General features: G+C 48.3%; 2 protein-coding genes across 2 annotated transcripts; one reads left to right on the top strand and one right to left on the bottom strand.

Annotated features, from left to right (window-relative positions):
* Window positions 1–1,298: 1,298 nt before the first annotated feature.
* On the top strand, window positions 1,299–18,723 carry Prickle3 (prickle homolog 3 (Drosophila)). The gene is made up of 9 exons (XM_013032369.1): window positions 1,299–1,423; window positions 2,517–2,602; window positions 3,835–4,018; window positions 12,754–12,867; window positions 13,166–13,303; window positions 14,910–15,113; window positions 15,199–15,385; window positions 17,193–17,492; window positions 17,957–18,723. The coding sequence occupies exons 1-9, from the start codon at window positions 1,382–1,384 to the stop codon at window positions 18,547–18,549; spliced, it is 1,848 nt and encodes a 615-aa protein (XP_012887823.1). The 5' UTR covers window positions 1,299–1,381; the 3' UTR covers window positions 18,550–18,723.
* Window positions 18,724–18,931: 208 nt separating this feature from the next.
* Plp2 (proteolipid protein 2 (colonic epithelium-enriched)) lies at window positions 18,932–22,536 on the bottom strand. Its single transcript, XM_013032393.1, has 5 exons — window positions 22,276–22,536; window positions 20,893–21,045; window positions 20,688–20,783; window positions 20,140–20,230; window positions 18,932–19,312 (listed from the first exon to the last, which is right to left on the bottom strand). The coding sequence occupies exons 1-5, from the start codon at window positions 22,369–22,371 to the stop codon at window positions 19,290–19,292; spliced, it is 459 nt and encodes a 152-aa protein (XP_012887847.1). The 5' UTR covers window positions 22,372–22,536; the 3' UTR covers window positions 18,932–19,289.
* Between the last annotated feature and the right edge of the window lie 3,151 nt (window positions 22,537–25,687).

The raw sequence follows: 25,687 nt of genomic DNA, 5'->3' as shown, positions 1-25,687 counted from the left end.
CACCCTAGGCCCCAGCCGCATCCTTTGGTGAAGCCTGGCCTAGCATTCAGATCATTCCAAGTTGTCTTATTCGCTGCCCCATGACTAGCTATCCAATGCCCAGGCTTTCTCGAGTTTGGTTCTCACTCTGGTCCCTTAGCCACAATCCTTCCCAGTCCCGGTGGAGTCCTTTCCTCAAGTCCTCACGGGATCCCACGAAGATGACTACACATGGGAGACCATCCTACATAATTCTCACTCCTCATATTGGGGTCCAGCAGACCCCTCTCCATACTGGTAAGACCGTGAGATCGGCTGGGCAGGAAGGCTGGGCACCCATAGATCTCCATAGCTGAATAATTTATTTTTTCCTCTTTCCCTCTCCCCAGCTCCTCCCTGGAACGAGGAGGGGTGGGAAGTGACTGAGCTGTCTATACCGGGGTGGAGGAAGTTCCCTGGCGCCTAAGATGAAAGATCGGGCCGCCGGCAGCCGCCTCCGTGCTTAATTAAAGACCCGGGCCAGGCGCCTGGGTTCTGAGTCCTTGATTGTGGATGCCGAGACCCCCTCCTCTCACCCAGAGGCTCCCAGACTGCTGAGAGCGTGAAAAAGAGAGCTAAAGGAAGGGAATGTGTGACTGAAGAGAATATGGGGGTCGGGGAAAGGTTTTAGAACCTACTTTTCTGGGCTTAGGGTCCACAATGGGTGGGCCTGTAAAGAATAGCGAGGGTGTCGGGGAGGGAGCCTCACATTCTGGCCAGTGATTTTCAGCCCCTTCCTCAGAAATCTCAAAATCCTGGCTCTTGGAGGGGAACGGGGAAGGGAAATTCTAGCCGGATGGTGAAATCCACGTACTGCCAGCTGGAACTGCGAATGTTATTCGAGCCATTCGTCCGAGAGAGTCGGGGGGAGAAGGTTTGAGAAGAGGCTAAGAAGTGGCTTTAATCCGTATGCCTTTATCCCCTGCCCCAAATACCCAAGACAAATCGACACAACGCGTCAATACAAGCACCCGGGAGCGCCACCCCTTCTACTCGGGTCACCACCTCCAAGCCCTCTTAGCCCCTCCCCGTCAGCCTCCAAGCCCAGAGGCCGCGTGGCATAGTGGGGTTCTGGAGGCTGTGCCTCCAGACGCCTGGCTCTGGCCCCAAGCAAGAGGACAGCGGACTTTTCTGTAAAGTTCTTCCGGGCTGCAAGCTGGCAGTGCCCAACACCTTTGGGTAAAGGACACAGTTGGCAGCCGAGAGCCAACAGGCCTGGGGGCGGGCTCTACGGGGTGCGGCTCCTCCCACGCCGGAGTCAGGTTTACGGAACCGAGTTGCCAGGCCGGATGCGCTGTGTCCTGGCGGCGGGGAGAACTTCATTCGCCTGACCCGGCCCAGACTGACCCTGTCCGGACGCACCATGTTCGCGCGTGGGTCGCGGAGGCGCCGCTCTGGGCGTGCGGTGAGCAGGATTCTGGGCAGCAGTGGATGGGGGCAGGGGTAAACTGAGGCCCAGGCAAGCGGGCCGAGCACGGGGATAGCAATGAGGAGTCCCAGAGAGGGTGTGAGAATTCCCATCCGCAGCTTTCGTAGAGTGGGCATTAGGACTAGCGGACGCTCATGGATTGAAGGATCTGGTGTGGATTCGGTGGCTCTTGCTGCCTAGTCACATCTTGGAACACATTAATCAACACCCCCTAAGAGACCTTGTGTGTTCTCCTCTCCAGTGAATTGACAGAGGATTCTAAGGGTCAAAAGATTGGGTTTGGACATCAGGAGGAGCAGGAACCTCCTGAGCTTCTGAAGCAAGGGATTTCGTATCTTTGGGACTTACAGACTTAGGAATGGGAATGCTACACTGGTCGAGTGCCCCAATTTATGAGTGAGGGACTGAGATTTGGAGACTCAGAGTTAAGCTTCCACCTGAGCCTGGAAATTTTTGCCTTCCTAGGTAGAATGGTCTGGGTTTGGTGGGCCAGAAGAGATAATAGTCCTAGGATGACGGGTAAAGACTAGGCTTCTTGGAGTAGGGGTTCTTCAATGGAGCAGGAGTGGCCTGAGGTCCTGGGAGATCTTCAGTTTCTTAAATTGGGGAGAACAGGGGTTTTAGGGAGGGCTCTTGAACTACTGAAGGGAAGAACAGGGTCTCAGACTCCTACCCCAGGGAATTGGAGTGCTACTGCCCTCCTAGGTGAAGAGGCCAGGATGAAGCTTGGGAATGGATGTCCAGATTAGGGGCTCTGCTCTAGTGGGAAGAGTATGGGATTCTTTCTGATGGATGGAAGTATTTGAGATCTGGCGTAGGGGACAAGCCAACCCCAGAATGCTGAATTTCTTGCAAAAGGGGCATATAGTGAGGTGGACTCTGCTGCCCCACCTCTGGCTGGGTTGTGTCCCCCTCCCCCACACTCTAAGCCCTGTCTCAGCCTGCCCAGAGCTGCCCTAGTGGGACAGGCCCCAGCGTGTGGTCTTGGGCTTGGGCGTGGAGGGAAGGGCGTTGACGTCTCCCTCCCTGCTTGGGCACCTCTTTGGGGCTCTGCTCCCGCCCACTACAGCCTCCAGAGGCAGAAGATCCAGACCGAGGCCAACCTTGCAACTCCTGTAGGGAACAGTGCCCAGGCTTCCTGCTGCATGGCTGGAGGTAAGTGACCGGCCCCAGGGCTTCACCTTTGCCAGAGCTCCGCCCTCTGGGGACTTGGGGGCGGGATGCTTAGGCCACACCTCTAGGCTTGAGCTCTGTTCATGCACTCACCTCAACAGGAAAAAGAACCTCAAGCACAGATTGAGGGTCTTGCCACCTGACTCGTTCCCAGTCGTTCAGTTCCCAGGAAAGTTCTACTCACGACACAACCTCGATTCTAAGAATCCTCCCCAAATCTCTGAGTCTCAGATCTTGGGAACATCCTCTGTCTGTGGCTTTCAGTACCATCCCTGGAATCATCTCCTCCACCTCCTTTTTAGACTTTTAGTTCTCCCACACTCACTGTCCTATCCTCCTACTAAAACCCTGCATTCAATGACCCAGATAGTGGCTGGACAACAGTGGCTCATGCCTGTAATCCTAGCTATTCAAAAACTGAGATCTGAGGCTCATAGTTCGAAACCAAGCCAGACAGAAAAGTCTGTAAGACTCAACTCCAATTTACCACCAAGTGGCCCAAGTGTTAGAGCATTAGACTTGAGCAAAGAAGCTCAGGGACACTGTACAGGCCCAGATTTCAAGCCTGAGTATTGGCACCAAAAGAGTCTCAGAAAGTATCACAGACCATAGTCCCACAGGCTGATAGTCACTTTCACACACACACACACACACACACACACACACACACACACACATTCAGAGTCTTATCACAGGGGAAAGGCCACTTTCAGGGAGAGTTCCCCCACAAAGCACTTCTAAGCCTTTCCTAGGGGAAGTGTCTAGATTTAGAACTCCAATCTCAGGTCCAGAGGCCCACCCTTCTCGGGCTCTCTGCCCAGAATTAGTTTCTCTCTCTCTCTCTCTCTCTCTCTCTCTCTCTCTGTCTTTCTTTCTCTCTCTCTCTCACACACACACACACACCAGAGCAGGAAGTTAGGCTTGAGACTCCACCTGTTTAATCAGCTTCATCCTGTCACATCCTGTGTCCAGGCACATAGCCTCTACTCTCAGTTCTTTGGGCTCTTGTAGCCCTGCCATCAGCCAGAAGCTGAGCCCCACACAACCTATGTTCTACAACCCATGGCTCAAATAAGATCCTAGCTCTCAGTCCCACCTCCTGTCAGCCCTGGCCCAACTCTAGTGTCCTTGGGCCACCTTTCAGTTGGATTTGGGCTGTCTAGAGGTCTGATTGAAGAAAATTCTTAGTAATTGATACCATCGTGGCTCCTCAGAAAGATCTGTCAACATTGCAAATGCCCACGAGAGGAGCATGCCGTGCATGCTGTGCCTGTGGACCTGGAACGCATCATGTGTCGGCTGATCTCTGACTTCCAGCGTCACTCCATCTCAGATGATGATTCAGGCTGTGCCTCTGAGGAGTATGCCTGGGTGCCCCCAGGCCTTAAACCTGAGCAGGTAACCATTCTGCAGTGAGTGACACTCATGGAAACGCACATTCATGTGGAAAGTCTTTTTCTAGAGTAATGCAGAGAGCCCTGTATGATCACCAGTTCATCAGTCTGTCATTCCATCTCTATTTTGCCCCTACCTCAGGCTTTATCCCAGAACTTCATTCATCGCATCATTGATTCAGTGAATAGTGTGGAACACTGCTGTAAGCACTGTTTCATAGCAATGGAGAAAACATGAAACAGAGACATTCAATGGCACAGCTCTTGTCTATCCTGTACAAAACCCTAGTAGGCATATAAGCGTGCAAACGCGTGCATGCATCCACACGCACACACACACAAATGTCTTCTCATATGAAGATTAGATTCCTAAATAGAGTAATAACCAATATATGAGCTGATAAATAGCTGGGCACCAGTGACTCATGCCTGTAATCTTAGCTACTCAAGAGGCTGACATCTGAAGATTGTGGTTCGAAGCCAGCCCAGGCAGGAAAGTCTGTGAAACTCTTATCTCCAAATCAACACCAAAAGGCCAGAAGTGGAACTGTGGCTCAAGTGGTAGAGCACTGGACTTGAGCATAAAAGCTCAGGGAAAGTGCCCATGTCCCGAACTCAAGCCCCAGGACTGGCACAAAGAAAAACAAAGAAACTATAACTTTACAATCTTCCTTTGGTATCCTCAAGAAATTAGCTCAACAACCAGTCACAGATACCTTTCTTTCTTTCTTCTTTTTTTTTTTCTTTTTGCTGATCCTGGGACTTGAACTCAAGGCCTGGGCTCTGTGCCTGAGCATCTTTGTACTCAGGGTTAGTGTTCTAACACTTTGAGCCACAGCACCACTTCCAGCTTTTTCTGAGTAGTTTATTGGAGATAAGAGTCTCACAGACTTCTCTGCGTAGGCTGGCTTCGAACTATGATCCTCAGATCTCAACCTCCTGAGTAGCTAGGATTACAGGCATGAGACACTGGCTCCCAGCTTCACAGATACCTTAACCTGGAGATATACAAGTGTATATGCACACAACCTCAAGCACATCCTCCCATATACTTTATATCTTCTTTAGGTTATTTTGTTTTTGTCAGTCATAGGCCTTGAACTCAGGGCCTGGGCAATGTCCCTGAACTTTTTCACTCAAGTCTAATGCTCTACCACTTTGAGCCACAGCAACACTTCTGGTTTTCTGCTGGTTAATTGGAGATAAATGTCTCATGGACTTTCCTTCCTATGCTAGCTTTAAACCATGATCCTCAGATCTCAGCCTCCTGAGTAGCTAAGATAACAGGTGAGCCACCAGTGCCTGGCTATATTACTTATAATACTTAAAATACATGTATTATTTATGGGCTGAGGTGTAGTTCAGAAGTAGTTCAATTTTTGTACATATATATTGCAAATTTTGCAATCTTTTTGTACACATATGTGTGGGATGTATGTATGTATGTTTGGGGGAGGTGTTTATACAGAACAGATTTAATTCTCACAACATTGGTGGCTAGAGACCTGAGATCTTGCTAACATAGCTGGATTCTAGTAAGAGAACTCTTCTGGGTTGAAAACTTTTATTCAGGCTGGGATGTAGCTTAGTGGTAGAGTGCTTGCCTAGCATGCATGAAACCCTGGGTTCGATTCCTCAGGACCACATAAACAGAAAAAGCAGGACGTGGCACTATGGCTCAAGTGGTAGAGTGCTAGCTTTGAGCCAAAGAAGCTCAGAAGACAATGCCCAGGCCCTGATTCAATCCCCAGGACTGCCAAAAAAAATTATTCTTGCTAGATTCTCACATGGTCCAGAAAAGTTGTATTTTTATATTTTTTATTTTATTGTATCATAAAGGTGATGTGCAGAGGGATTACAGTTATGCAATGTAATGAATATATTTCTTGTTAAACATTGTTATCCCCTCCCTCATTTTTCTCCACAGAAAAGTTTTTGTGGGGGAGGAGGGTACTAAGGTTTTGATGGTACTGAGATTTGAACTCAGGGATTTGTACTAGGTAGTCAGACACTCTACCACTTTAGCCATACTTCCAACCTTTAATGCTTTACATTTTATGGGGGTGTTTTGGGGGGGGTGCCTTCCTGGGGCTTAAACTCAGGACCTGGGTGCTTTTGACCAGGGAACTGGCTTCAAACCATAGTCATCATATCTCAGACTCCTGAGTATCTAGGATCACAGGGCTACCAGTGTCCTGCATTGCTTTAGTTATGTTCTTCAGTTATAGTCTCAAATTATTACCTGGGCCTTCTTTAGACTACAGTCCTTCTATCTATGCCTCCTTTGTAAATGGAATGACTGGTGCATACCACCATGGATTCAGTGAATAATGTGTGGCACTGGGGAAACAGTAATAGAGAAAACATTGGTAGAGATAGGGTAGGGTCTTGATAATTTTTTGCCTAGACTGGCCTTGAATTCCAATCATCTGTTCTCTCCCAAGTAGCCAGGAATACAGATGTGAGCCATCACACCCAGCCTTTTGTTATTATTTTTTGTTTGTTTTCCACTTGTTTTTGAGAGAGGGGCCTTACTATGTAGCTCAAAGTGGCCTGGAATTCACTATGTAGCCTAGGCCTCCTGATTCAATCTCCTCAGGGCTAGATGCTGAATGTACACTAAGATGCTCGGCTTCTTTTAAAAAGTGTGTGTGTGTGTGTGTGTGTGTGTGTGTGTGTGTGTGTGTTCGTACATGCATGTGTATTAGTACCAGAGCTTGAACTCAAGGTCTTGAGCTTTCAGTATACTTGCTTGCTGACAGCTGGTGCCCTACCACTTGAACCTCACCTATAGTCCTACATTTTCCTAGTTAATTGGAGATGTGACTCTTTTTCTGCCTATACTGGCTTTGATTCTCAGATCTTATTCTCTTGAGTAGCTAGGATTACAGCCATGAACCACCAGCACCAGGGGCTTTTCAAGTATTTTTTGTTGTTTTCTTTTTTTATTTTTATTGTGAAAATACCATACAAAGGGGTTACAATTACGTGGGCAGGGTTTCAAGTATTTTTGACCCATAATGGTTGAACCTGAGGATATGGATACGGATGAATGATGGCATTATCAAAAGGCATAAAGAGCCATGCACCAGTGGCTCATGCCTGTAATCCTAGTTACTCAGGAGGCTGATATCTGAGGATCACAGTTCAAATCCAGTCCAAGCAGGAAAGTCCACAAGACTTGAGCAAAAAAGGAGCCCAAGGACAGTGCCCAGGCCCAGAGTTCTAGTTCCAGGACCAGCAAAAAATAAAAAGGCAGGGCTGGGAAGGTGGCTCAGTGGTAGAGCGCTTGCCTTGCATGCATGAGGCCCTGGGTTCAATTCCTCAGCACCACATAAGCAAAAATAAAAAAGCCGGAAGTGGTGCTGTGGCTCAAGTGGTAGAGCGCTAGCCTTGAGCTGAAGAGCTGAGGGATAGTGCCCAGGCCCAGAGTTCAGGCCCCACAACTGGACCCCCCCCAAAAAAAAACAAAAACAAAATGAATTAAAAAATAAAAAGGCATAAGAAGTATGGAATCAAAAAACAAGGAAGGCAAGGGAGAGAGGGAAGAAAAGAGAAGTGAGGGGGAAGTCTAGAATTGTAAATAGGGTGCCCACGTAAGTGTCTGTGAGAATTTGATGTCTCAGCTTCCCTGAAGGCAGCTCCTGAAGATGGTAAAGTGAGACTTCAGGTATCTGAGATTAGCACATTCCAGGCAAATGGAATAGCAATGCCAAGGCTCAGAGGAAGGAGTGTGTTTCATATATGTTCAGAAGGGAGGGGAGAGCTGGAATGTAGCCCAGTGGCAAAATGCTTTTCTAGTAAATACAATGTCCTAGGTTTGATCCCCAGTACCAGAAATACTGGAGGGGGGGGAGAGAGAGACAGAGACAGAGAGAGAGAGAGAGAGAGAGAGAGAGGAGCTAGATGCTGATGGTTTATGCCTATAATCCTAGCTACTTAGGAAGCTGAGATCTGAGGATCATGGCTTGAAATCATCCTGGGCAGAAAAGTCGATGAGACTCTTATCTCCAATAAACTACTCAGAAAAAGCTGGAAGTGGTGCTGTGGCTCAAGTGGTAGAGTGCTAGCCTTGAGCACAAGAAGCTCAGGGCCAGTGCCTAAGTCCTGAGTTTAAGCCCTAGGACCATCACAAAAAAAAAAAAAAAGGAAAAGGAAAAGGAAAGAGGAGACCAATCAGCTGGAGAAAAGAAAATGAAATGGAGAGCAGTTGGAGCTGAGGTCAGAAAGATGATGGTGCTCTGGAAAGGACGGATTTGGAATGAGGAGGAGGAATGCTCCAAATCACAAGAGGATGTGTTTAGTCTTATGGTTTAACAGGACCTTTGTATGTTGTTAACAGTTGCTAAGGATGAGGAAGGAAGCAGCTGATACAGCGAAGAGAGTACTGCATTATCCAGGCCACCAGTCAATGCTGGGAGTGGAAGTAATGTAGTTTAATTCCATTTTTGTTGTTGTTTTTTATGCTGGAACTGGGGCTTGAACTCAGGGCCTCACACTCTCACTTTTTTTTTTTGTCGATCATGGGGCCTGAACTCTGGGCCTGGGTGCTGTCCCTCAGCTCTTCAGCTCAAGGCTAGCACTCTACCACTTGAGCCACAGTGCCACTTCTGGCTTTTTTCTTTTTTTTGCTTATGTGGTGCTGAGGAGTCGAACCCAGGGCCTCAGGCATGCAAGGCAAGCGCTCTACCACTGAGCCACCTTCCCAGACCTCCTTGAGATTCTTGTGTCCAATTAACTAACCAGCTATGGCTCAAGTAGTAGAACACTAGCCTTGAGAAAAAAAAAACAAGCTCAGACACAATGCCTATATCCTGAGTTCAAGCCCCAGCCAGGACTGGCACAAAAAAAGTAAATGCAAAGCTAGGAGGTTTTCCTGATGGGTGAGAGAGGAATAAAAGATGTCCTCAAGCGGGCCCTGTGGCTCACATCTGTAATCCTAGCTACTCAGGAGGCTGAGATCTGAGGATCGTGGTTCAAAGCCAGCCCAGACAGGAAAGTCCGTGAGACTCTTGTCTCCAATAAACCACTAGAAAACTGGAAGTGGCGCTGTGGCTCAAGTGGTAGAGCACTTTGAGCTGAAGAGCGCAGGGTCAGTGCCCAAGCCTAGAGTTCAAGCCCCACGACCAACCAAAAAAAAAAAAAGAAAAGAAAAGATGACCTCAAAAATAAGTGGATGGATTCACTAGTATGAGAAAAACAAGGCATTGGAAGCATGGCTCCATTGGTAGAGTGCTAGCCAATGAGTGAAAGTGGCAGGTACCAGTCTCAGAACTAAAAAGAGACACAGAGAGAAAGGCAAAAGCAAGCTGGAGAAGTAAGAGTCTGAGGTTCTTGTTAAACATCTAAGGGGCTACATTGCCTGGAAGTCAAGAAAGTGCTCCCAAGACTAGAGATAGACATCGTGACACCTTAGTCAACAGATGCTATTTGCAGCCAAGAGGTAGTATACAATTTCCAAGAGGGTGAATGCAGAGGCAAAAGGGCAAAGGACTGAGCCTTCGAAACCTTTCATATTCAAGGGTCAGCTACTTGAGGAATCAAAAGGACAGAGAACCAAGTCATTGCAATCCCTCTCTACATCACCTTCATAATAACAGTAAATTTTTATTTTTATGTTTTAATTTTTAAAATAATTTTATTGAGATTAAGTGATTACATAAATTTCACAAATTTCACAGTATTGTGAGATAGTGATACTTAGTCACAAACACATTTTAACCTTCATGAGTCAAATTGTCATTATCATGGACTATAATGTTTGTGAATTTTATGAGCTTTGACAATACAGCTATTTCTTCCACATCAGGTGGTATGTACATTTCTTTCCTTTTGCTTAGTATAGCTATTCCCTCTTTCTCTTTCATTCCCCCCATCCCATCGCTGCCCTTGAGTTGCTTAGTTCATTTTCATCAACGTCCAGTGCAGCTAATGGGCCCCTCTGTTGTATATTTTCCTCCGTTTCCCTCTGATTGTGTGTCCTCCTCCTAGCTCCCCTCATATGTGATATATATATATATATATATATATACACATATATACATATATATATATATATACTATATATGTGGTCAAGAACATGAAGTCATTTAGAAATGATACAACAAATTGAGTGGAGGTCCTTCGTTTCTCGAGTCCTGTTTACTTTGTCATATCTCCTTGCATTTTGGATTTAACATCTGCATATCAGGGAGACCATGTGCTGTTTGTCTCTCTGCTCTTGGCTTACTAAGTCATTGTAATTCCTTTCTACATCACCTTCATAATAATAGTAAAGTAATTTTTTTAATAAAGGACAAAGAATGAGCAGCCAATGAGGAAGGAAGGAAGGAAACCAGGCCTGTGCAGAGTTATGGAGGCCAAGGGAAGAAACTTTCCAGGAAAAGGGAGTGACCAACTAGGTTCAAGGCTACTGATGTTCAAGTCCACAGAGGAATAAGATGTGAACAATGATTTTAACAATGTAGACATCCTGTATGACCTTAACAGCCATGCAGGAAGGCAAGGTGGGGGCCAGAAGCCTAACCAGACTAGGGTCAAGAGAGGATGGGAAGAGAGGAAGTAGAATGCATAGGAATGCTCACTACACGTTCAAAGAGTTTTACTGTGAAGAGAAGGAGAAAAGAAATCAGGGCACTGGTGGTTCATGCCTGCAATCCTTCAGAAAGCTGAGATCTGAGGATCACAGTTCAAAGCCAAGCCAGTCAAAAAAAAATTGGAAACATTTTTGCCATTCCTGGGGCTTGAATTTGCAGTCTGGGCACTGTCCCTGAGCTTCTTTTGCTCAAGGCTAACACTTTACCACTTGATGCCAAAGCACCACTTTCGGCTTTTTCTGTGTACTGAGGAATCGAACCCAGGGCTTTATGTATGCTAAGCATAGCACTCTACCACTAAGCCACATTCCCAGCTCAAAATCTGAGACTCTTATTTCCAATTAACCACCAAAAGGCTGAAAGTAGAGCTGTGGCTCAAATGGTAGATAACCTACCTTGAGCAAAGAAGCTAAGAGAAGAGCACCCAGGTCCTTAATTCAAGACACAGTACCAGGAGAGGGAGTGAGAGAGACAGAGACAGAGGCTTGTAAATGTAGATTCTGCAATTATGTTGAACTCACATATACTAATTTTCATTAAGTTTCAAGATAAACAGTAATGTAGGCCCTTGTATTTTGCCTGTTTTCCATATTAAAAATGTAGTTACAGGTTATAATATGCTAATTGTGAATATTAAAATATTTGTGGTCCTTCAGAGTTGCCTCACTTTATTATATTGAACTTATTTGTTAGGGTTTTTGCTGTTGTTGTTGTTTTTCAGTCCTGGGACTTGAACTCAGGGCCTGGGCACTGTCCCTGAGCTTCTTTTGCCCAAGACAAGCACAGAGCCACAGCACCACTTCTGGCTTTTTCTGTGTTTGTGGTACTAAGGAATCAAATCTAGGGCTTCATGCATGCTGGGTAAGCACTCTACCAATAAGCCACATTCCCAGCCCTGAACTTATTTTGAAAGTTTTTGTTGTTTGTTTGTTTGTTTTGGTATTACCAACGGGTCCCTCCTAGCTATCACCTAGTTTTCACCAATAGTCACTGATGGCTCATGCCTGTAATTCTAGCTTCTCAGGAACCTGCAAGCTGAGGACTGTGGTTTAAAGCCAGACTAGGCAAACAAATCCATAATATTCTTTTTTCTTTTCTTTCTTTCTTTCTTTTTTTTTTTTTTTTGTAGATCATGAGGCTTGAACTCTGGTCCTGGGCACTGTCCCCCAGCTATTCAGCTCAAGGTGAGCACTCTACCACTTGGGCCACAACACCACTTCCTGTTTTCTGGTGCTTTATTGGAGATAAGAGTCTCACTGAGGGCTAAGAAGGTGGCTCAGTAGTAGAGTGCTTGCCTTGCATGCATGAGGCCCTGGGTTCGATTCCTCAACACCACATAAGCAAAAAGAAAAAAGCCGGAAGTAGCGCTGTGGCTCAAGTGGTAGAGTACTAGCCTTGAGCTGAAGAGCTGAGGGACAGTGCCCAGACCCAGAGTTCAGGCCCCACGACTGGACCCCAAAAAAAAAGAAAGTCTCACCGACTTTCCTGCCCGGGCTGGCTTTGAACCAGTATTCTCAGATCTGAGCCTCCTGAGTAGCTAGGATTACAGGAGTGAGCCACCAGCACCTGGCCCCATAAGATTCTTATCTCCAATTTTCCAAAATGCCAAAAGTGGATCTGTGGCTCAAGTGGTAGAGCAAGAATGTGATGGTTGGACTGGGATGGAGCTCAGTGGCAATGCGCTTACCTAGCAAGTGCAATGTCCTGAGTTCAATCCCCAGTACCAAAACAAAAAAAGAAAAGACAAAAAATACAGTTGGGGCCGGGAAGGTGACTCAATGGTAGAGTGCTTGCCTCGCATGCATGAGACCCTGGGTTCGATTCCTCAGCACCACATAAGCAGGAAAAAAAAGCCAGAAGTGGCGCTGTGGCTCAAGTGGTAGAGCGCTAGCCTTGAGCTGAAGATCTGAGGGACAGCGCCCAGGCCCAGAGTTCAGGCCCCACAACTGACAAAAATAAATACAGTTCAAAAACAAACAAAAAGTGTGATGTAAAGCCAAAAGTGACAGGCACACACACACATACACACACACGAAGGAGGGTGGAGTTAGACACTTCCCTTCAGATAACTAATTTTCTCATATGTATCACAACAACCCCAAACCTCAGTTATTTTCTCCCACCCTACCCCACATCCTCCCAGGTGTACCAGTTTTTCAGCTGCCTTCCAGAAGACAAGGTCCCCTATGTCAACAGTCCAGGAGAGAAATACAGGATCAAGCAGCTGCTGCACCAGCTGCCCCCACATGACAGTGAGGTAAGGAGAGAAGACAGGAAGGGAATGCCAAGTCCAGGGCACAGCCTGGGCACATGCTGAGCAGCTGGAAAGAAATAAGCAGAACAAGGTCACAGGAGGAAAGGAGCTGGGCCAAGATGAGAGATCTGGACAGGAAAGGGCCACCAAGGAACATTCTTTGACATACCCACAACTGGGCATTGGGAGAAGAGGTGAGAGTTGGGCATTTTAGGCAAGAGGCACAGTCTGTCTATACAAAGGCCTAGAAGTAAATGTGGTAAGGAAAGATGACCTTGGGAAGATCCCTTCCTCTCTCCAGGCACAATATTGCACAGCTCTGGAAGAGGAGGAGAAGAAAGAGCTCAGAGCCTTCAGCCAGCAACGGAAGCGGGAGAATCTGGGGCGTGGCACCGTACGCATCTTCCCAGTGACCATCACTGGGGCCATCTGTGAAGAGGTGAGCCACAGAAGGCCTCTGCAAGGGAGGACTCTGAAGCACTGGCCCATGGCCACTGGAGCCTGCCACTGAAGCCCTAGTACATTATATCTAGGGCCTCCTAATGAATATTACTTATTCTTTAGGTCATCCTACAGTTGGGTGTACTTTGTGTCTAAGGAGGCCTTGATCTATCTTATCTGTGGTTTCCTCCCATCCGTGCATGCTTGCAGTTGATGCATGTCATGGGATATTTCTTTGGTCTTTTTTTTACAGTCCTGTGGCTTGAACTCAGGGCCTTGGCACTGTCCCTAAACTTCTTTTGCTCAAGGCTAGCACTCTATCACTTGAGCCACAGCACCACTTCTGGCTTTTTCTGTTTATGTGCTACTGAGGAATCAAACCCAAGATTTCATGCATGCTAGGCAAGCACTCTACCACTAAGCCGTATTCCCAGTCCTTGTTCAGATCTTTTCCTTAAGAACTGACCCACAGGTCAGTTCTGGACATAGCTCAGTCGCAGAGGGCTTGCTTAGCATACATGAAGACCTGGGTTCCATCCCCAGCACCACAAAAGAAAAAAGAAAAAAAATAACTGACTTATAGTGACAAATCTTGTCTCTAGAGTCCTCCAGAGTGGGCAGATTTAGGCAGATGCTGGTGGCTTACATCTATAGTCTTAAGTACTCAAGAGGCTACAGTTCATAGCTAACCTGGGCAAGAAAGTCCATGAGCCTCTTACCTCCAATTAAGCACAAAAAAATCGGAAGTAGGCCTATGACTCAAGTGGTAGAGCACTAGCCTTTAGCAGAAAAGTTCAGGGGCAGAGCCCAGGCCTTGAATTCAAGCCACACAACTGACAAAAAAGCTAAGTATAGTGCCAGGCCCTAAGTTAAAACCCAATTACCAGCATATGCATGTGTACACACATGTGCACACAGAGAGTGGGCAGATTTATTTCCAATGCCTTCTTTACTGGCCGCAGCTCATCCTTAGAACTTAATTGTTTGGTAAAATTTGTCGCTAAGATTCTGAGGGTGGAAATTATCTTCACAGCTCCCCACTGGGTTTAGCCTGTCTCTATATTTGCTCCAACCCATAGAGGAGCTTGCTCTATGACAGGTCCTGTATCTATGCTTTCCCCCTACTCACGAGCTGAGTCAGTCTCTAAAGCACCTCCGCACAGGTAGGAATATCAGAATTTCCCTGTAGGTAGAGCTAGTCAAAAAGCTTCATCAAAAAGCCTAGCACCAGTGGCTCACATCTGTAATCCTAGCTACTCAGGAGGCTGAGATCTGAGGATCACAGTTCAAAGCCAGCCCAGGCAGGAAAGTTCGTGAGACTCCTCTCCAATTAACCACCAGAAAACTGAAAGTGGTAGAGTCCTAGTCTTGAGCAAGAGCTCAGGGACAGTGCCCAGGCCCTGAGTTCCAGCCCCACAACTGACATAAAAAAGAAGCACCTCAGGGACAGAACTCAGGGCCTGAGTTCAAGCTCCAGGATTAGCACACACACAACACACACACACACACACACACAGATCCATCACAAGGAAGTCCCATGTATGACACTGACCCCAATCCATTGAACCATCTTTGTAATAGTGATGGTGTCTATCATTTGGCAGTGCGGGAAGCAGATCGGAGGTGGGGACATTGCAGTGTTTGCCAGTCGTGCAGGCCTGGGAGCTTGTTGGCACCCACAGTGCTTTGTGTGCACTACGTGCCGGGAGCTGCTTGTTGACCTCATCTACTTCTATCATGCTGGCAAAGTCTACTGTGGGCGGCACCATGCTGAATGCCTGCGCCCTCGCTGCCAAGCCTGTGATGAGGTTTGTGCCTTCCTGGCCAGAGTGGGAGTGGAGGAGGGGCAGGGTCAAGCTCTTCTGACAGTCATAGATGATCTGTGCCCTGCAGATCATCTTCTCCCCGGAGTGCACGGAGGCTGAGGGCCGGCACTGGCACATGGGTCACTTCTGCTGTTTCGAGTGTGAAGCTTCGCTTGGAGGACAGCGCTATGTCATGCGTCAAAGCCGGCCCCACTGCTGTGCCTGCTATGAAGCCCGCCATGCTGAGTACTGTGATGGCTGTGGAGAGCACATTGGTGGGTGAACATCATGGAACTGCTCAGAGGGGTCCATGAGCAGGGCCACAGCCCCACCCATCAGGAGTCCTCCTGTTCTCCAGGCTTCATCCTTCTCCCACCCCCCAGCCCCATCCTTTAAATCTCAGTTCCTATTCCCAGTATCACAGGCCCCAAGCATACATAGCTATGCCTCTCTCTGTGTCTTTCATTTTCTCTTTCTCTTTTTTTCCCCCTGGTACCAGAGACCAAATCCATCATCTCAAGCACAATAAGCAGGTGCTCTACCATTGAACTACCATATACTGTCTTTTTTTATGGGTACGCCAGTCCTGGTGCTTGAACTCAGGGCCTGGACACTATCCCTGAGCTTTCTTTCACTCAAGGCTAGCACTCTACCACTTGAACTGGCACTACATCCGGCTTTCTGTGTATGTGGTACTGAGGAATCAAACCCAGGGCTTCATGCATACTTGGCAAGCACTCTACCACTAAGCCACATTCCCAGCCAGGACCTATAACTCTTGCTTGGTTTTTACTGATCAAGGCTGTGCTCTACTCCTTGAGTCACACACACCCACTTCTGGCTTTTTGCTAGCTAGAGACAAGAATTTTATGGACTTGCTGGGTGCTGGTGGCTCATGCCTGTAATCCTAGCTACTCAGGAGGCTGAGATTTGAGGATTGCAATTAAAGCCAGCCAGGGCAGGAAATTCTATGAGACTCTTATTCTCCAATAAACCACTAGAAAGCTGGAAGTAGCACTGTGGCTCAAGTGGTTGAGTGCTCACCTTAAGCTGAAAAGTTGAGGGACAGCGCCCAGGCCCGGAGTTCAAGCCCCATGACCTACAAAAAAAAATTTCATGGACTTCTTCCCAGACTGGCTTCAAGTCATGATCCTCTGATCTCAGCCTCCTGAGTAACTAGTATTACAGGCATGACCCACCAGTGCCCAGCTACATGCTATACTTTTTTTGTCAGTTGAGGGGCTTGAACTCAGGACCTGGGCACTGTCTCTGGGCCTCTTTGTGCTCAAGGCTAGCACTCTACCACTTGAGCCACAGCACCACTTCTGGTTTATGAGTGGTTAACTAAAGATAAGAGACTCACAGAGACTTTTCTGCCTGGACTGGTTTTGAACCAAAATCCTCAGATCTCACCCTCCTGAGTAGCTAGGATTACAGGCATGAGCCACCCCTGCCTGGCTATGCCATACTTTTTAAGTTCCACTCACACAACAGTAGGCAACCACTTCAGGCCTATACCTACCACCTGCACAGCACCTTCTGATTCCAGTCCTCTATGGCTTGGAGCCATTCCCTAGTCTCTCTTCCACTGTTCTCCATCAGCCTAGGTAAGGTCCTACCTTCTAGCAACACACTACCTTCTAAGCCCTACTTCTATCCCACTAAGTTCTTGTCCTACAGGGGGTAAGCCTTGCCCCCATCACCCAAGCCTCTTCAGGCCCAGCTTTCTACTACCGTCTACTTGAAGTAAGCACTCCTTAATGTCTAAGTGTGGCGTAGATTAGTTAGAGTCCACTCCCCAGCCCCACTCCTGAAGGGGCACCCTGGGAAAGGAAAGGAGCTGGGAGACATTACCAGCCAGTATTCCAGGTGATAAGGAAGATGGGGAACCAGGAAATGAAAATCAAACCTCAATTTTCCAGCTTTCTCCAGAGAAGGAGTCTGTTTGGGAAGGTGGAGGTAGCATATCAGAGTACCCTGCCTCAGTTTCCCCAACTATTCCCAAGGAAAGCCCCATTTCAAGATGGGTGGGTTCATACTTGTGGGTTCTGCCTCAATTTTCCCTTGTGTTGGTCCCCACAGGCTTGGACCAGGGCCAGATGGCCTATGAGGGCCAGCATTGGCATGCCTCAGATCGCTGCTTCTGCTGTAGTAGCTGTGGTCGAGCCCTGCTGGGTCGCCCCTTCCTGCCACGCCGTGGTTTAATCTTCTGCTCTCGAGCCTGCAGCCTTGGGTCAGAGACCACTGCTCCAGGATCAGGCCGGCGCAGCTGGAGTGCAGGCACAGTCACCGCACCGCTCACTGGGTCCACTGCCTCTTTCCCAGTTGAGGAGGGGGCGTCAGAGACCGCTACCAAAGGCACCAGTACTGAGGCCACTCCTGGTGAGTGTCACGCCCAGCCCTTCCCCTTCACTAGCTAGACCCAGAACGTTTAGCTTGTCCGTCCAAACTCTTGCCACGCCTCCTTTCCCACACCATTCCTGGCCAACTCTCCAGCCCTAACCTGCCTTGTGAGCCCTAGGTCCGAGTTCCTCTACCACCGGACCCTTCATCAACTTGTCCCAGCTTGAGCTCAAGTTTCTCCTTTCTACATCCACTCAGTGGGCCACGCCTCCATTTAAATATATGCCCTTCCGGCGAAGCCACTTCCCTATTCCCTGGCTCTAGGTGATCTTCCTACCTTCACTCAGGGCTCAAACTTTTGGTGCTCCTTATCTCCCTGCTCATCCCTGTCCCTGGCCTCACTTCCCATTCCTGGGGAACTGGGGCAAGGGAGAGGAAGCCTCCCCACTGGAGAGAGGCCAGATCAGGCACATACAGGGATGGCCCCATCTCTCCTATTCCAGCTGTAGGCCATGAGGAGCCCCCTAAATTTCTGAGAGGGGCCCCACACCGACACTCCATGCCTGAGCTGGGGCTCCGAGGCCCTCCAGAACCACCTATGGAGACCCCAGGACAACCTGACCAACGCCCGGAGGATAGTACCTTTGGTCGTCAAAGTACACAGCGTGTCAGCTTCCGAGATCCTCTGGTGTCTGAGGGAGGTCCACGGAGGACCCTGAGTGCACCCCCAGCCCAGCGCCGCAGGCCACGTAGTCCCCCACCCAGGGCTCCCACCCGACATCACCGCCACCACCGCCACCACCATCACCACCACCACCATCCAAGTAGACGTCGCCATCGTCGTCGATGTGATTTGGGATCAGGATCAGACTCGGGATCTTGCTCTAGCTCGCCCTCCAGCCCCAGTTCCGAATCCTCTGAGGATGATGGTCTCTTCCTAGGGGAACGCATCCCACTGCCCCCACACCTGTGCAGGCCCAAGGCTACTCAAGACACTGCGGCTGGCACCTTCAACTCCCCAGCCCCACCACTCTCAGGAGATTCTGGCCCAGGGATGATTCGCCAGGCCAGAGACAAGAACTGCATTGTTGCCTGAACACAGTCAATCCTGGAGGAAGCTCCATTCTCCAGTCAGCATAGATGATGACTAAGTCATAAATGCCATCCTACCTCCCCCTTTCCTGCCACCTCTACTCCCCTCCCTTTAATTTGCAGGCACAGGAGCTTAAACTCAGTGGCAAGGCACTGTTCCTTAGCTTTTTGTGCTCAAGGTTGGCATTCTACCACTTGAGCCACAGCTCTATTTCCAGCTTTTTTGCTGGTTAATTGGACAGGCTAGCTTCAAACTGCAATCCTCAGCTCTCAGCTACCTGATTAGCTAGGAATACAGGCATGACACACAGCTACTCCCCCCCACACACACACCTTTGAGGCTTGAGATTTATCCAAATTTAACTAAAGGATTGTTATTCATGACATATTTTAACAATCATTTATTATTTATTTGCCCCTCTACAGCCCATCTCTCACACTGAGGTTATTTGAAGTGGGTCACTCAGAAATCAGAGATACCCACCTCCCTCATTTTGTAGCTTAGGTGGGCAGAACTGGTGTTTCCTTCTGGATGCTGGCAGAAGGGAGGGGGCCTGGGCATACACATAAAAGTGATTACACCCAGGAGGGTTGATTGACAGATTGGTAGACAAAATCCTCCCAATAAAGGCACTTTTACCATAACAGGGGGCTGGAGAGTTGCTTGGCTGGAAGTGTTGTGGGGAATGAGAGGAGTTTTTTCCATAGAGGAGTGATTTGCAGAGTGCAGTGAGTGAAGTTCACCTACACGGGACCATCTGTGGGGTCTGCAGGAGGAAAAGAAAGCATTAGTTAGTTTCATGTGCCCATTTTACTCATAGAAATGCTAATACTTATTTTTGTGCCAGTGCTGGGACTGAGGGTCTTGAGCTCTCCCTGCTTTCTTGCTCAAGGCTGGCACTCTACCACTTGAGTCATATCTCTGGTATGGCATTTTTTGCTAGTTAATTACAAATGAAACCTCTCCAATTTTTCTGCCTAGGCTGGCTTTTTTTTAGTTGCTGTAGGGCTTGAACTCTGGGCCTGGGAGCTGTCCCTCAGCTCTTCAGCTCAAGGCAGTGCTCTACCGCTTGAGCCACAGAGCCACTTCCGGTTTTCTAGTGGTTTATTGGAGATAAGAGTCTCACGGTTTCTCCTGCCCGGGCTGGCTTTGAACCTCGATCCTCAGATCTCAGCCTCCTGAGTAGCTAGGATTACAGGCGTGAGCCAGCAGCACCCAGCCCACTTCCAGTTTTCTGAGTGGTTTATTCGAGATAAGAGTCTCATGGACTTTTCTTGCTGGGGATGGCTTTGAACCACAATCTTTAGATCACAACCCCCTGAGTAGCTAGGATTACAGGCGTGAGCTGCAAGAGCCGGGCTGTCTAGGCTGGCTTTGAACCTCCATCCTCCGAGTCTCAGTTTGGGGACTGGCATGAGCCACGACCCCCAGCAAGACTACTGATACTTATGATAGTTATAGGCACAAGCAACAGAAATGCCAATAAAGGCCAAAGTTGGTGTTCATGCTCCTTATTCACAGATCCCTTTCCTTTTCCCTCCTCTCTCAGCAATACACACACACACACACACACACACACACACACACACTTACCAGTAGGGGCTGCTGTGTGTCTTTGCTGCCGAAGAGGGAAGGTGAAGTAGGCATCATACCCAAAAAGTATAGTAGCCATTAGGCCCAGTACCTGGCAGGTGATGGGAATGAATGGATTAAATGGTGGACCTACACAGGATAGGAGCTACAGCCCCAGGCTAAAAAGCCAGAGAGTCCCAAGGAAAGTCCAGGAGGCTTCATTCTCCCCTCTCCCTAGTACCTCTCAACAAAGGACAGCCACACTGTGCCTGACACATGGGGGGCACAACTCAGACAATGTTCTAGCAGATGGTAGCCTAACATGTTGACAAAGGGGCCACCTGTTTGTGCTTCCCACATAAGTCTCCTAGTCTGACAAGGGAGAGCATTTTATCACAAATGATCTTGGGAGATAAATGATGACTGAAGTCAGACTTTTGCTGCAGGCCTTGAGAGAAAAGTTGGTTTGCTGTGGGTCACAGAGTTTCTACAGAAGCAGAGGCAGAAATAATCCAGGATCCTCAAACATTCCTCCCTGCGCTTTAGAGATGCCTCCCCATCCATATTACCCCAGCAGCGATTTTGGAATGGCCTCCCCTCTCAACAAGGACCACAATGGAGGTGATCAGGTAGAGGATGGCAGCTATGAGGGCTCGGAAGAAATCCTATAAGGTATAGGAAGGAAAAGAGGATTGTCAGCACTCAGAGTTCTCCCACATAATCCCAATGGCCCAGGCCCCTGCCCAGCCTAGCCACTGTTGGTCCCCTTCTCACACTCCAGGGCCAGTTGATGAATGGTATCTTGGTGTGCCAGTCACACATATAGATGACAAACAGGACAGCAGCAATGATCATCTCGATCACCGACAGGGAGGAATATGCTGATGTAGAGGCACTGAAGCAAATCAGAATCACCAGGCAGAACAACTACAAGGAAGACATGAGAGGAGAGGGACTTAGTCAGCTCCCTGGGGTGATGTAATTGGGGAAAAGGAAGCTAGGGTCTGAAACTCAAATGTCTACAAGGAAAAAAAATGAAACCCACTTCCCAAGGCTGGGGCTGAAGCTCAGTGGTAGAGCATTTACCCCGTATGCATAAGGCCTTGGATTCTATCTCCAGCACAGGGGACAAAAAAATCCACTTTTCAAATGTCTGCCAGGACTGAGAAAATGACACACCATGATTGCTAAACACTTTTTGTGCGTTCACAGTGCTCCAAGCATTGTCCTAAGAACTTTATACGTATTCATTCACAGGCACTGCCACTTAATGAGAAAGATACTATTATTAGTGTGTCTATTTTACAGATGTGAAAAGTGAGTCACAGAGAGGTTAAGTGGCTTGTCCAGGGTCACTCAGGTAAGGAACAGAGCTGAGGGCCTGCAGCTCCCTTTTCCCTTCCATGATTATGAGCAGCCCGAGGGGGTGGCTCTGCCAGGTGTTTTGTGAACACCGCCGGCGCCAGCTCCCAGGCCTTGAGGGGGCGGGACGTGCGGTTCCCTCGGCAACCCCCTTGGGGAGCGGTGAGACAGACACTGGAGGGACAAGGCTCCGTTAAAGGCGCCGCACCCCTTTTCCAAGTGAGTCAAGGGCAGCGCCCACTTTGAGGGCGGGAAACCTAGGTTCCCTAGCCACTCAAAGAGCTGAGGACCGCCCCACCGTTCCAAAAGGACGAGGAAAAACTGGCAAAGGGTGGGGCACCCCACCCTGAGGGGGGGAACTAGCACTCACGGCCCCACCCCAACAGGCCCCACCCACGGGCACGCAGCCAGCCCGCTCGCCAGTGCTCAGGCCGTGCCACGCCCTGCCACGGGAGGCCCCCCGACTTCCCAGCCCCCCAGGAGAGCCCCTTTGCTGAATTCACTAGTGAGGCCACTTGGGCTTTCCCCTCACCAAGTTCCCTGCATAAGTTATAGGCAGATCACTTCACGTGTGCCACCAGCTTCCGACCACCATTACCCTTCTCCAGAAAAAAAAATACACCGATTCCCCCTGCACCCCTAGTCTCGAGTCTCCTCCACGAACCCACCCAACCTGTGCCCCACTGCTGAACGCTCTGGCCACGTGGCTGCTTCACACTGATCGTCCAGTACCGCGTGGTCCAGCCACCCCGCCCAGCCTTTGCCCACCCCGGCAGCTTGCCCCGGAAAGCTCACAATCTCAGCGAACAGAAGAAGTCCCTTTCGTGTACGCCAGTAGTTGGTGCAGGCTGTCCAGCAGCCAGGGGCCGAGTAGCGCTCGGAATCCGCCATGGTGTGGACTAGTGTCCCTAGGAGCGCAGAGGAACTGCTCGTTGGCTCGTGGGTTCGAGGACGCTGCACACCCAGCCGTCTTACCCGCCGTCTGGCCGGGAAGGGAGCCCCCAGGGCGAAGGAGGGAGTGAATCACCGCGGCGAGGCGAAGCGGGCGGGGCCGGAGGGGGCCGGGCCAGGTGGCTGCCGCCCCGGAAGCCCCCTTGCCCCGCCCCGCCGATGACTGTCCTGGCCGAGGGAACAACCCCCGGGGTGCCCCATCTTGGAAACACTTGGCATTCCCTGGTACCAGGGAATATCGAGACCTTTTGCCTTTTGAGATTCGTGTGCACTGGCTCCATTCAGAAGCACATGAATCTGGATTTGGAAAGGAGTGACTCAGTTTCCTTAGCCAAATGCTGAGGTCATGTTTAAGCTCAAGACTGGAGAGGAGTAAGGGCAGGTAAATTTCGCAAAGACTGAATATTCTGAGTATTAGAAAGCTTGCTCAATTTACATATGGTATATTACTTAACACTCTCAGCAGAGTATGGAATGTTAAAAGTTCATTGTTTTCCCAGGGAAAGGTATACATGTTTGCAATAAGTGAATAACACCATGGATACTTGTTACTAATTAGGTTATATCTGGTTCTGTACACTTTAAATGGTACCAGACTGGGGAGGGAGCAGTCGGTTTCTGGAACCTTATAGATTCTAGAATTATGGATAAAATATAAAATGTGAAGCTATGCTCCAGTGGCTCAAGCCTATAATCCTAGCTATTCAGGAGGCTAAGATCTGAGCATCAAGGTCCATAGCTAATTCTGGACAAGAAAGCCCATGAGATTTTTATCACCAATAAGCCAGCAAAAAGCTAGAAGTGGAACTGTGGTACAAGTGATAGAACACCAGCCTTTGAGCAAAAATGCAAAGGGAGAGTGTTCAGACCTTGAGTTCAAGCCCCTGCACCTGCACCCAAAAAAAGAAAGAAAGAGAGAGAGAGAAAGAAAGAAAGAAAGAAAGAAAGAAAGAAAGAAAGAAAGAAAGAAAGAAAGAAGGATAATGGAATGTGACATAAAACTCCTACCAATGACAAGAATTGAGGCTGTGCTAACAGAAAGGCTGAGCAAGAACAGGGCCTGAAGACTTACAGCTTCCCTATAAAGAAGGGCAAACATTGTTAAAAGAGGTTAGAGATGAGATAGCCAAAGGCCAGATTCTTAAGCTGCAACTTCAAGAATGTTCTGGACCTAAATGTTGGGCCTCAATTTTCTGATTCTGAGATGGGTGACCAGTCTAGCTCTAGATGCGGAATAGGGAAAGAGAATAAATTTATTGCAGGGTGCTGGGCAAGATAAGGGGCTAGCCCTTGTAGCATAATGCTGAATGGCAAAGTTGTTGATATTTGCAGAATATATTGTTCTCAGCAAGTAATTCCTCCTAGCTTACCTTCACAGTTGCATGAGACATTCACCTGGCTGTTTTGAATCAGTATCCTCGAGGTATTCTGATGAACACCCTCACCCGGAATGGGTGTTGGTTTTATTCTCATCCCATAGGAAGTAGAGAATAAGAAAATTTATCCCAATAGCCTACCTACTCTTCGACTCCCAAACACGGGTCCTCTCAAAGCTGAAGAGGCTCTCCTTTTTCCACCAAGGCTAGTAAGTAGAAGGGCTGAAATATATTTTTCCCAGTGCCAAGTATGTGCTTTCCAACTGTGATGAATGCCTCAATTTCTGGAACAAAACAAATCTGGCTGCTCTGGGGGCCTTTACACTTTCAGTTTCCACTGCAATCAATGCCCTCCCCCTCCCCTTTTAATTTATCTAGCTTGAGATCATTCAAGCCCTAGCTTGATTATTAGGACTTCAAAAGGCCAGTAGTCTACCATCATTGCTCTTAACAACTTTTTTTTTGAGACAGAATTTTGCTATATAGCTCAGGCTAGGATCAAACTCAAAATCCTTCTGCCTGGGCCTCCCAAATACTGGAATTACAGAAATGTACCACATGCCCAACTATAACCTCCTTTTTCAATATTTTTTTTTTGGGTCCGGTCGTGGGGCCTGAACTCTGGGCCTGGGCACTGTCCCTCAGCTCTTCAGCTCAAGGCTAGCACTCTACCACTTGAGTCATAGCTTCCTGCTTTTTTTTTCTTTTTGCTTATGTGGTGCTGAGGAGTCGAACCCAGGGCCTCATGCATGCAAGGCAAGCGCTCTACCACTGAGCCACCTTCCCAGCCCCTCCTTTTTCAATATTTTTGCCTGTACTGGGGCTTGAACTCAAGGCCTGGGCACTATGCCTTAGCTTTTTCACTCAAAGCTGGCATACCTCCTCTATCAGCTTTTTTGGTAGTTAATTGGAGATAAGAGTCTCGTGAACTTTCCTGCCCAGGTTGGCTTCAAAATCACAATTCTTGCCAAGCACTGATAGCTCATACCTGTAATCCTAGCTATTCAAGAGGCTGAGATCTGAGAATCTCAGTTTGAAGCCAGACTGGGCAGGAAAGTCTGTGAGAGTCTTATCTCCAATTAACCACTAGAAAACGGGAAGTGGTGCTGTGGCTCAAGTGGTAGAGTAAAAGAAAGCTCAAGGACACTGCCCAGTCCCTGAGTTCAAGCCCCAGGATTGGCATAAAACAAACAAAATCACAATTCTCAGATGTCAGCCTGCTGAGTGGCTAGGACCTTTCAATATTTTTGGAACTCTTGTGTCTCTCTGAATTTTTTTATCTTTTTTTGTGAAAATACTGTACAGAGGGGTTACAATTACATGGGCAAGAAAATGAGTACATTTTTTTCTTTTTTGGGGGGGGCCGGTTGTGGGGCTTGAACTCTGGGCCTGGGCACTGTCCCTCAGCTCTTCAGTTCAAGGCTAGCACTCTATCACTTGAGCCACAGCACCACCTCTGGCTTTTTCTGCTTATGTGGTGCTGAGGAATCGAACCCAAGGCCTCATGGATGCAAGGCAAGCACTCTACCACTGAGCCACCTTCCCAGCCTGAAATTATCTTTTTATTTTTTCATTTTCATATCTTTCTTTCCCTTACATCTGCGTAGCCTTACTAGACCAACTACACAAGGGTGGAATGTATGTGTTGTTCCTCCAGCATTTCTATAGTTCCTACTTTTGTGCAAGATATAGAGTTCAATTGCTACTTGTTAAATACAGATGAGATCAAAAAGACAGACTGATTCATCTTGTTTCCACCTCCTCCTAACCTCAAGCTATTAGAAATCTCTGAGCCTCAGTTTTCTCCTCTATAAAATGCACTGATCAGAATTGCTGAGTAGGTTTGTAAATATTGCACTAAAGCCAGTAGCAGAGATGAG

Source organism: Dipodomys ordii, unplaced genomic scaffold (genome assembly GCF_000151885.1).
Source record: "Dipodomys ordii isolate 6190 unplaced genomic scaffold, Dord_2.0 Scaffold154, whole genome shotgun sequence".
NCBI classification, from domain to species: Eukaryota; Metazoa; Chordata; class Mammalia; order Rodentia; family Heteromyidae; genus Dipodomys; species Dipodomys ordii.
The sequence above is the reverse complement of the archived record's forward strand: the minus strand, read 5'-3'. Positions and strand labels throughout refer to the sequence as shown.